Genomic DNA, 12,646 nt, shown 5'->3' on the forward strand with positions numbered 1-12,646 from the left:
TTTGGAAGAAGAGAATAAAAAATACTAATATTCAAGGAAAGCATGTTCTCTATATAAGCAAATCATTGATCTTGAAGACAGGAAAAAAAGAAAAAAAACAGCTTAAGGACAATAGTCCTTAAGTTTGAGACTACTGAAATCACTATATAATCAACCTATTTTGTCTTTCTTTTCAAAATTGATCTTAACCCATTTTAATTAAAGAAGTAGGATAAGAATTTCACTAATGTAGGGAACTCCCAGGTTATGAAAATTCCTTTACTAGTATAAGACAACTTATAATATTATAAAGTTGCTTAGAATAATATAAAAATAAAGTGGTTTGCCCATGCTCACACAGTCAGTATAGGTGGGTTAGAAGGAGTTTTTGAACCTCTCTATAAATGGCTCTCTATAAAATCTCTTGTAAATCGTCTTTAGTATTGTATTGTCTACTATTCTACCCTCTACAATTTTAGAACTGTTGAAAAGACTGGAACTGGAGAGGAAGAAGAATAATCCATTTAAAAATAAATTATCTTTTTTAAAGAATAAAAGGCTTTGACCCTATGAATTTTGAGACTGAAAAAACTTCATGGTAAACTAATTTCTATAAGTGCATCTGAAGCTGGGATCATTCTACTAAATGACCTCTTGGACCTTTCAAATTGTCCTTTCAAAATCTTATCCTTCCAATAGTAGAAATCAAAAACATCCTTTTTCACCTTTACATCAAAGCTGACAAAGATGGAAGTCATCATGACAGTATGTCTGATAATTCATCAGAATGACAGCCATCAACCCAAATAAATAGTAGAACGATTAAGAGAGAAAGAAAATTCTTTCCTAGTTATTCCTTTCTTCTGAATTAGCTTCTCTTATTGCTTATCAATTATTATTTTGTTATTAGAAGAGTCATTTTGAGTGAATGCCAATTGAATTGTTACAAGATGTAAATTTCTGAAAATACTGCACAAACTTCAATGATTTTGATTTTTTGCTTTGAGATTTTTAAGGTCTTCATGGGTTTTATGCTTTTTTTCTCCCCTGACTCCATTTGAATGTGAACTCTTTGAGACTATGAACTATTTTGTCTACACTGATGTCCATGTTGTTTGCTAAGACCCCTTGAAATTGAGAGATTCAGAGATTTATATCTCATATCTTAGAAGAGTGTTAGGGGTCTCAGAGTCCCTGCCTAGTTGATGCTGGCTGCTTTCCTCTAATATTTCCTGAGGCTTTTAAAATCCTCACAATGGAGCTTTTTTTTTACACGATCCTCCTGAGGCTTTTTATGGGAGCCCTTTGCTATTGCTTTCTCCAGATACAGAGACTATATATTTTCTATCCCTGATCATGTGGAAACTCCTTTGCACCAGTGCAGGTTGAGGGGATAGAAGGACTTTTCTTATTGCCCATTGACTTCTGGCTAGTGTTTTATTCGTTCCTGGAGTGAAATGTCACTATAGTTTTTTTATTGGAATTCTTATCATTACAGGGTCTGGCAGGCATTTCATGGTTCTGTTGGAATAAATATATTTGGAAGCTTGGGAATTTGTGTCCCATTGTGGCTAGAAGTTTTCCTTCTTCCCTTTCCAGTTTTATTACAGTTTTCTTCTTTCCATAAACTCCATGTTCTGATCATACTGGCCTATTTATTTTTCCTCACAAATGATGCTCCATCTCTACTTTTCAAGCCTTTATACTTGTCATCTAAACTTAGAATGCTCTTCCTATTTATTTATTCCTCTTAGAAGTTTAATTCCTTCAGGACTCAGACTCTAGGATACTTTTTTTTTTTTTTTCATGAGGCAATTGGAGTTAAGTAACTTGCCCAGAGTCTCATAGCTAGTAAGTATTAAATGTCTGAGGTGGGATTTGAATTCAGATTCTCTTGACTTCAGGGCCAGTGCTCTACTCAATGTACTAGCCAGCTGGCTCATCTAGAATGCTTTTTTTGCAGGAAGCGTTTTCCGGTCCTCTCTTCTGTCCCATCTTCATCCCACCACTTTCTTTGCCTTCTCCTCTGAAGATACTTTATTTCTATTTTGCACATATATTTTATATATCTATATTTTCACATGTTGTTTTCCTTATTTGAATGCAAATTCTGGGGGGGCAAGAATTGTTTTTATTTTTTCATATTTAATGCTTGTTGTCTGATCAATCAGACCTGTGATTTCTTTGGTATAAGGAATTTCCCATGATAAAACTTCTTCTTCCACAACATATCTGCATCAATTCTCCAACTTAGAATTTTCAAGAGTTGCTTATGTCACTGAGACAGAAAATGTCTTTCATAGAGACCTGGCAAGTATGTGTCAAAAGCTTGAACCCAGCTTTTTCTAACTCCCTGTGTCATTTCTTCATCAGTATTTGGCAAACTGATATAAACATAATTTCATCTAGACAAATCTTTTTTTCCTGAAAAGTGTGATTTATAAGCCAAAATGGTAGTTAACTTGAAAGGTTAGGAATCTTTACCATGAAATATATCATAAAATTCTTAAAACATCAAATGAAATTCTTAATATTCCCTTAATTCATTGTGGAATATTCCTTGCCCCTTTATTTATCCAAATTGATGCAGATCATTTTATTTTTAGACAGAAATATTTTCACTTAAAATTAACTGCAAATAACAGAGTACTAATTAAATGTATCACTGCTCCTGTCACTTGAACTCAAAGGCTAAGTTCACTTCTTTTAGTTCAAATCAATATTGTCTTTGGAATGTTATAATGAGTAAATACCCAGGAAAGCACCTGCTACTTCATTTCTTTGTAGCTTATAATTCACAGATCCCTTCTACACGTATCTATTCTCATAAATTAGTTTGGCCTTCATTTGGACCTGTTCGCTCTCTGTGAAATATTGAAATTGGATTAAGAACTACTATGACCTCTTTTTCCTGCCTCATTTTATTTTCAAGATCTAAGAATAAATATGTTTCTTTCACCTTAGTTGTTAGCAGTGAATTTAATATAAGCCATTTAGATATGCTAAAGTAACAGTTTCATAGGCTTCAGAATTTGAAGGCTAACCAATTCCTTATTTTGTTATCAAATCTTATTTTAAAAATTTCAATATTTCTTATATATATGTCCTCTTTTCTCTGTAAAGCCATTACAGCACTATAGGTCTTTCTCATCTTATACCTGGACTATACCACTAGCATTCTATTTGGTCTCCCTCCATTTAATCACTCCCTACTCTTATATAGCCTTCCCTAGGCAGCCAAAGTGATTTTCCTAAAGTATGTTTCTGACCTTGATACCTGTTTTTTTGTTTTTTTTTTTCATTTAAAATCACTGCCTCCCTATTACCTTCAGGATCAAATGTAAATCCTATGGCATCTAAAGCTCTCTAAAACCTGGCCCCTTTCCTTTTTTTCCCTCAGTGTTACTTTCTCCACTGCACATATCCTGTGCTTCAGCTTCCTCAGTCTTTATGGTCTTCCTTGTGCATTCCATCTTTCCTATTCTTTATGTTTGGAAAACTCCCTCAACACAACCCCACTTTTTCTATATTTTAGTTCATTTGGCTCCTTTCAAGATTTACATCAAACCCCACCTTCAGGAGAAAGCCTTTCCTGGTCCCAATCTCCCTGTCCGCCAATATATTAATAGTGCTTTGTTTCTGAGATTATTTTCTGTCTACTATGTACATAAATTTTAAAATGTAGTTTTCTTTCTTTGTATCTCCAACATTTAGTACAATGTCTAGCAGATGAAGAATTTAATAATTTGTTCACTGAGAAACAGATTTTTAGAAGCTAAGGGATTTTTCCAAAGTCATTAATGTCCTGTCAGAGATTTGATTGTTAATCCAGATGCAAAAAATGTTTTGAATATACTATGTGACACAATTCTTCAGATTGAGCGAATGTCATGAACATAAATTATTTAAATTATGTAACTAGATATTAAACTGATGATAGGTTTTGGTTCATGTCAAGAACTCATGAAAGAGTCACATGTCTTCAAAGCTTAAACCACATATGATTAATTAGGATGGGTCCTTCTTATAATACATTATATCCCTTCCATGACTTAGAAAATTGTTTTCATGAATTTCTCCAACTTAAAACGATTATTAGAGTTTATGATATGCTAGCATAGCCTTCAAGAATTCATAACTACTTCTATGCCATGACCTGAACCAAGTTATTATCAAATTATTAGAGGGAAGTTATTTATATAATTTCCTCTACTCATCCCCAGCAGAAAGTGGTTGAAGCCACAATTTTAAGGGCATTCTTTTTTGGGAAAAGAACTTAGCCACACATCATTCTATTCATTATGAGACTTGCTATTTCTTGGTTGCTTTAATATGCTTTGTTCTCAAAGAGGACCAAAATGACATCACTATATTATAGTCAAGTTACAGTATGTCTGACTATGGCTGATCAGACCATATGAGCTCGGAATGCTTTGCCATAGGTTGCACAAATAGTTCATATGAACATTTGGACTAGTTTCTCTAAAGTTGTGCATCTCAAGTTTCTTCTGGGTTAATGCATTTCTGCTTTGCCCATAGAGCACAGCACCTTCTCTGATGAGGGTACTCCATGCTGGGCATATTCAGCATATTCACATATCTCCCCTATGTTCACCACACACAGTTTGCAGTGACTAGCATCATTCTCAGATAGAAATTAGGTTAGTTTTCTTCTTTATCTATTAAGAAAAATATTTATAGAAGTGGTCTTTGCTTATTGTGCTTACTTTTTAGTGCTTATTACTGATCAAAATGTGCATTTCTATTCTTTTATGTGATCAGTGGTTTTATAAGAAAAGAAGGTATTTGTAGCAAAAATAGAGTGGCTTCAGAAGAAGAATGATAAAATGATTGGAGATTATTTTTATTCAAATTTTAAATCTTATTAGCAATTTTTCAAATCTCTCTGCATGCCATTAGATGTTTTTAAGATTAATTAACAAAAGGATAATATCAATTAATTGATCATCTGGAACTTTATAAAATAACTTATTTATCTTTCTTTTTTGTTATCTAGAGAAATGCTTAAATATGAAAAAATCAATAGGAGTTTGTCATTCTGTCATATGAAAATAAGAGATAAAATTAATATAGGTCTTTTCATGATAAATGTTTTTGTCTTTTGCCTTAAAGTGCATGGATATTAAAAAGGGGAACTGAATTTATAAAACATATACATTAGGGAGTGATTATTTCTTCTGAGAAAAGAGCTAATACTCTTTTAAATGGGTTTTTCAATGTACTTAAAATGTTATATATTTTCAGAAATACAAATATATGCTTTTAAGAAAAGCATGAGGTAATAGAAAGCTTTATATCATGCAATGATATGACCAGAATCAGAGAATTTCAGAGTTTGGGCGGACTTAATGGTTATCTGGTCTAACCCTTATCTTAAAAAGAACTGGTCTTATTTTAAATATTTTGATATATATTAGAATTTTGCATTTTTTGATCTTTCCCCAATATGTAACTGATAGTGGGACCTTTGAATCAAAAGATATGGACATTTTAGTCCTTTTTTTTTTTTTAGCATAATTTCAGATTATATTTCCAAATTATTAGGCAATTTCTACCAATAGTTTATTAGAAATTCCTTCATTTTTAAATATTATATTTTTCTTATCAATCAATCATTAAATATTTATTAAGTACGTATTATATGCCAAACACTATGCTATATTCTGGGGATATAAGAAGAGGTACAATATAGTCCCTGAGTAGATAATCCTAGAAATCCATTTGAACAAGAAAATTCCAATATTTTACTGAAACTTCATAAGCTTTCTTGAGGAGATTACAATGTAAACTTTGATGTTCTTTTGATCTTGAAATGCAGGTCGTACTTTAATCTTCACTACACACCACCTTGATGAGGCAGAAGTGCTTAGTGATCGCATTGCAATACTCCAGCATGGGCAACTCAGATGTGCTGGTTCTCCCTCCAGTTTGAAGGAAACCTATGGCCATGGACTCAGTCTGACGCTGACAAAAAAAGTAAGACAAGAAATGCAAATTTTAATTCTATTTTACCAATCATGTTTATGGAGGCTAGTGTGTGCTAGAGCACTGTGGAATACTCTGAAGACCCAAGACAAAAACCAAAGCATCCCAACTCTTTCAAAGAGCTCTAAATTCTATTCTGGGAAAACTAATACATGTTTATTATAGAAGCTCTCAAGATATACAGTGGAATCTGGTTTTAGATAATGGAGGTTCAGCTCCTGGATCTGGTGCTATTGTTACTCATAAGTCACTTAAAATTTCCTGAGCTTCAGTGTCAAAGAAAATCAGAGTTGGAAGGCTGTAGGATCCAATTTGTTCTTCTATGGGAATATTTTCTATAATAATCTCAGCAAGTGGTTATTCAATCTTCACTTAAAGACCTGTACTGATAGAGATATTCCTCTACCTCTAGAGGTAATTTAATTTTTTTTTTGGGGGGGGGAATTGTTCTGATTTCAAGATATTTTTCTCATCAAGCCCAGATCTGCTGCTCTTCAACTCTTTTAAAAAATAAATAAATTATTCAATCAACATTTATTAAATGTCTATAATATTTTAGGTCCTTTGTTTAGCACTGAAAATACAAAAAGAGGCAAAAGGTAATCCTTTCCCTTAAGGAGCTTGCAATCTTAACATTCACTCATTTTTTTTCTAGTTCTGACTACAGCAGCCAAGTAGAATGAGCAAAATGATTCTTCACATAATAACCTTCTAGTCCTTTCAAAGCTGTGAAATGAGCTTACTGGTCTAGACAATCTGATTCTTCCAGTTCTAAAGCTTGTGAGTTCTTATGTGTGAGGCTATTTTCTAGTTTAATTATATTTATTATATAATAATTAGTAATAGTAATTATCATTATATGTTGAGTTTAAATATAATGAGTTCTTATTAGGAACTTCCTAGTATAATGCTGTGCCTAGAACTTTAAGATATAGAAATAAGGCTGCTTTTTCATGTTTTTGAGAAACTTAGAATCTTGTTTGTAAGAAAAGATGTTGTTCATCTTAGTTTTTGAAAAGGACCAATGACATTGGGGCTGTTTAGGTCTTTGGCAGAGATCATCAGGCTTCTGGTGGGAAGAGGGCAGGCAGTTTCCTCTCTAGATTAATTTTTTTTTAATGTTGAACTTATTTAGAAAAAGGGAAAATGAACTTTAAGAAATACACCAAAACTTTTAAGTTTCTTGCTTCTCAGTACATCTCACTTAAAAATAGAAATGAAAAAGGTGAACTTGCCTCAGTCCATCTTTATGATAGACTGCCCTATGTCCACAAATACCAGCCTTGGGGAGTAATGAGTCAGAGTTCAGTGGTCTTTTCAAACAGGTCAGAATACAGCTCCTCTGGGGGCTGGAGGGTGGAGAATGCAGGAGCAAAAGGATGGACACATAAAATTTGAGAAAAGATACGCATGTAACAGAAAAATATGATGCAGTATTGAAGTAGTATAAATAAGGGCCCCAAAAATATGATGTTGTTTGTAATGGCCTTGCCTGGTCAGGAAGGTAAGAGATCAATGGTGACATAATTGGCCAAGGAAATCTTTAAGAAGGAAGATTTTTAATTTTGAATACAATAAGAGAAGACAGGGTTTACATATTATGTATTTTCAAGTATTTGAAAAGATATTATTTCACATACTTGTTCTTCTTGGCTTCACGGAAGGGCAAAATTAGGACAAATGGGTAAAAGTTGAAGAATGTCAGATTATTGTTTGATGATGAAGAAAACTGTCTAACAAAAAAAGCAATACCAAAGAAGAATGAAGTATCTCAGGAAATACTAACATATCCAATCACTGGAGAGAGATTAAGTGAAGACTATATCTATTAAGATTATTGTAGAAAGGAACAGGTACAAATTCATTTATATAATATTTGAGACGGCTTCCAACTCACATTTTATGATTTAGTTTAGTATTTGAGGTAGGGAGAACAGATGAGCAGGGATGAAAATGGGATGTATAAGGGATAGTTAAGAGATGGATTTATAGAGTAAAATTTTTCTCTCTCCCTGCCATCTCCCTCTCTCTATCTCTTTTTCTCTCTTTTTAGGCAGATAAGGAGAAAACAAGGTCATACATCAACACAAAGAATAACGCCAATAATTCAGATTTATGGAATACTTTAGATATATCTTATTTGATTTTCACTTCAATCCTATAAATTAGGTTACTATATTCATTCCCATTTCATAGATGAAGAAAGAGAGAGTTTATGAGTAATATGCTCAGGAAAATAAATCCTAGTATTCATTGTTCCAAATTCAACACTTCATCCTTTATGGGAGGGAATAGCAAAGTGGGTTAAAAGGGCAAATCATACTGTTTTTGTATGGCCCACAATTAAAAAAATATTTTTATATTTTTAAATGCAGTAAAATTTTATCACAAAATGTAAAAAAACCTACATTCTTACTTTTTGAGCCATGCAAAAAACCAAGATTAAGTCTGGATTTGATCAGTGGGCTGTAGTTTTCTGCCTCCTGCCCTATGTAAACTGCCTCATGGATGTTCATCTATCACTTAGTATAATATTTTGTTTAAGTTTCACCATGACATTGTGAGGTAGTCAGAAAAGGTACAACATTTACTGTTTTCAAGATGATGATTATGGGCTTTCAAAATTCATGCATAGAAAGATATCATCTGTAATACAAGATCATAATTTTACAGTTAATGAGCATAGGTCCATAAGTGAAGTGACTTACCTAATGTCATATAAGCAGTAAATGGATGGGCTAAGGTTCAAACCCATATTTTTTTTGGGAGGAGATCAAGATCTTTTTCATTACATCATACTTTCTCATAAACAAAACAATGTTTTAGAAATATTAGTATGGTAGAGGTATATAGGATGAATTGACAGTAGAGAAATATAAGTCAGGGACTTGTATTAAAACAACAGAGAAATGTTTTAGGGTAAAAGTATCAAACAATAGTCATATAACTCATAATATTCCCAAGTATGGCCCAGACAAGATTTAAATGTAGTTCCTTTATGATTTTTATGTGTTTATTTTCATACGTATATCTTCATATATACATATAAACATGTGATTTTCTAAGTTGATATGTGGCTCACAGGGATCCTTAAGTATGCTTTAGTGGTTATTATTTCAATTCAAGTTTGACATAATTGTCTGAAGAGAAAAATAGAAGCAGCCCAATTGTGTTGAGGACTTATGGTATGAGAGTGGTGTGATAGCATATGTAGATTAAAATCAAAACATTTTTAGAAGGAAAAAATAAGAAAATACTTAAATAATTGATACAGGTGATAAAAGAGCAGGAAGAGTTAAAGATAAACTAAGATTTGAGAATAGATGATTTGAAGAATAAAGGTACCATTGACAGAAATGGGCTATAAGGAAAAAAATGTTTAGTTTAGGAGGGAAGATGGCTTCAGTTTTTTCATATTGAATTTGAAATGATGGAAATATATATAATTGTAAACATATTAAAGGCAGTTGAAATTATGAGAGGGGAAATTAAGTCAATATCATGATTTTGGTTGCATATTTTAGAGCCCTTACTCTCAAAGTGGTAGTGAAAACCATAGAAGTATAACTTATTTATGGAGAAAGTGTAAGCAGAATAAAGAGCTCTTGATTGAGTCTTGCAGGACTTACATATTAAGTGAATAGGAAGGTGAACTAATAAAGTAAATGCTCAATAAATATTTGTTAATGGTAATGAGAAAGAGAAAAGACACAAAATTAAAAGTATGAACAATATAATTCTATATCACAAAGTCCAAAGAACGTTTCAAGGATGGGATGGTCAACTATGTTTAAAACAAAAGAATGATTAAAGAGAATGATGATCATTTTATTTAGCAATAAAGGGTAATAGCTTGGTTTTTAGTAATTAGTTTTGTTATAGTGATGGAGAGATAGAAAGCCCAGTGTAGAGGGTTTCTGAAATAACAGGAACTGAAGTGATAGACAACCATTCATAAAACCTGCGAGTCAATGAAAGGAAGAAGATGAAGGTAACATTAATGACATAATTAGTAGGCCATGGGCTTTCAATTTCTCCTTTCACTCCACTATAATGGGGATGATTTTTGTTTCTCCATCCATTGTTTCTTTTGACTAATGCTGTGTATCTAGGACATAGAAACTCAAATCAATGTTTAAGCTTTTAATTCAGGGTTCCAACCAATCAAAAGAGAAACTCTGTTTTTATTTTTTTCATATTAAAGGCTAAACAGGTTTTCGATATTCAGAATTTAGTGGCAATAATAAAGTAGTAAACTTAAAAAGTGTAGTTAACTGTAGGCACTTGTAGATTTTTTGTCCTGTACAAATCTTGGTGTTGAATTTAAATGACCTTCAAGGTAGGGAGAAATTACATAAATTATGTATTTATGAAGGTGTGTTAATGCAGGGCTGATTCAATATCAGGAAAACTATTACCTTAATTGATCATATCCAAAGCAAACAAAAATCACTTGATAATCTCAATAGATGCAGAAAAAGCATTTGACAAATACAGCACCCATTCCTATTAAGAATACTAGAGAGCATAGGAATAAAGAGAGTTTTCCTTAAAATGATAAGCAGCATCTTTTTAAAACTATCAGCAAGCATTATTTATAATAGAGAGAATCTGGACGCATTCCCAATAAGATCAGGGGTGAAACAAGGATGCCCATTATAACTACTCTTATTCAATATTGTACTAGAAATGCTGGCTTTAGCAATAAGAAAAGAAAAAGAAATTAAAAGAATCAGAATAGGCAATGAGGAGATAAGTTGATTTTTTTATACAAATACATACACTATGCTGATGTATATGTTAATAGATGGCTTTTTCAACTTTGCTTAATGTGCATTCTAGTTCTGATAGAATGTATAATGACTAACTCTAATCGATGAATATCTTTTCTCTTTGTTATTTTCCCTCCTCCACTGTAGCCTTTCGTTCTGGAGATCCAGGATGCCAAGGACATAGATCGAGTTACATCTCTGATACAGATCTATATTCCAAAAGCATTTCTTAAAGAAAATGGTGGGAATGAACTGACTTATGTAATTCCAAAGGACACAGATAAAACTTGCTTTAAAGGGCTCTTTCAGGCTCTGGATCAAAATCTCCATCAACTTCATCTAACTGGCTATGGAATTTCAGATACCACCTTAGAAGAGGTATTTGGCATTTCTTGTTTTTATTATCCTTTGCAACCCCTTAAGATATCTCTGACAAGTCCAAATTTGAGATCTCTTTTCCCATCATGATTTGTAATTTTATAGTTAGGCATTTCTTCTGCCTTGCACCCAATGAAATGAGTTTTGTATGGAGAAAGGAAGAGATAGGAAGTATGAGAGAAAATATTAACTATTTATTTTAAATTTCTGGTCCATCATGTATTTTTGCATCAAAAAATTATGAGCTCAAAATACCATTAGATAATATTGTTCTTTTACTTAAAGAATTTTTCATTCAATCTTAGTAAATATTCAAAATACTTCCTATCAGTAAATATCTAACTGAAACAATTGTATTAGTGAATTAATACTGATGAGCTTGGTTACCTGAAGTAGCAATATTTCAATCATGTACCTGCCCTGCTAACAGCTGCAGAAGAGGCTAAGAATCTTGCAGAATCAAATCTTTTAAAAAGAATTTTACATTGCATCCTTTGAAAACCCTAGGAATATTGCATGATCAGCTTCTGGATGAAGGGTTTAGAAACATTTCTTTTGAGTCTAAAGTCATGCTGTGATATCTATTTTTAAAAAAATATAAATAGTAATGACATGCATTTAAATAGCACTTAGAGGTTGAAAATGTGTATAGCCTTGGTTGAGTTTCATATAGCCCAAGTTTCATATGCACATAAAGAAAATGAAGCTAGAAAGGCTGACTGGTTTGACTACAAATAGGAAGTGGCAAAGATAGGATGTGACCTTATGGCTTCTAACTGAAAGTGAGGGAGGGCTATAATTCTGAAATCTATACATCTGGTGGCTCTGTAAAATTCTAGCACTGAGGGAATGATGTTGAAGTAATACCACAAAGAAGAAATGCTTTCATTCAAACTGGTAGTAATTCTAAATTGAATGATTTCTATTCTTAGTGATCATTGGGAGTTTTTGATAAATGAATAACAAAGTGGCTACTTTCTGGATGTAATATGATTCTTTCTTTAATTTTTTTTAACCAAAAAGTTGACTTAAATAGCCTAATTTGAAGCCACATGATGAACTTTATCCTGAAGCCATAAAACACTATATGGATGAAGTAGATTATGTAAAATTAATTCAATAATACAGTGAAAATAACTCTGGAATTGAAGGCAAAGTTCTAGGTTTAAGTATTGGTTTTTGTCCATTACTACATATGTGACCTTAGACATTTAAGCCTTATTTTTCTTGTGGATAACATGAAGGAAATCTTAACTTCTAACTTCCTTTTTATGCTTCTATGCCAATAGAATTCTAAGCTAATTAGTGCTTCTATGATGGTGGTTTCTTCTTGGTAACTGAGTCTTTCCCTGTCCCGTTCCTATTATCCCCTATTCCAAGGGAGCTTTGAGCCCAACTTGGTTGATCTTGGTGTCATGTTATTTGCCATTAGAGATCATCCCAAAACACAGATATCTCTTTAACCATCTAACCACTTCTATTATATAAACACGTTTCTAATTTTGTTCACG

The 12,646-nt window shown here is 32.5% G+C and overlaps 1 protein-coding gene across 1 annotated transcript in view; it reads left to right on the top strand.

Moving 5' to 3' along the window:
• The window catches only part of ABCA13 (ATP binding cassette subfamily A member 13), a 523,487-nt gene that overhangs the window by 257,616 nt on the left and 253,225 nt on the right, over positions 1–12,646 (top strand). Inside the window, 2 exon segments of the mRNA XM_074283590.1 lie at positions 5,819–5,976; positions 10,905–11,135. Of these exon segments, the coding sequence (XP_074139691.1) occupies positions 5,819–5,976; positions 10,905–11,135 (389 nt within the window).

The sequence above is a fragment of the Sminthopsis crassicaudata genome, chromosome 1 (genome assembly GCF_048593235.1).
Source record: "Sminthopsis crassicaudata isolate SCR6 chromosome 1, ASM4859323v1, whole genome shotgun sequence".
NCBI lineage: Eukaryota > Metazoa > Chordata > Mammalia > Dasyuromorphia > Dasyuridae > Sminthopsis > Sminthopsis crassicaudata.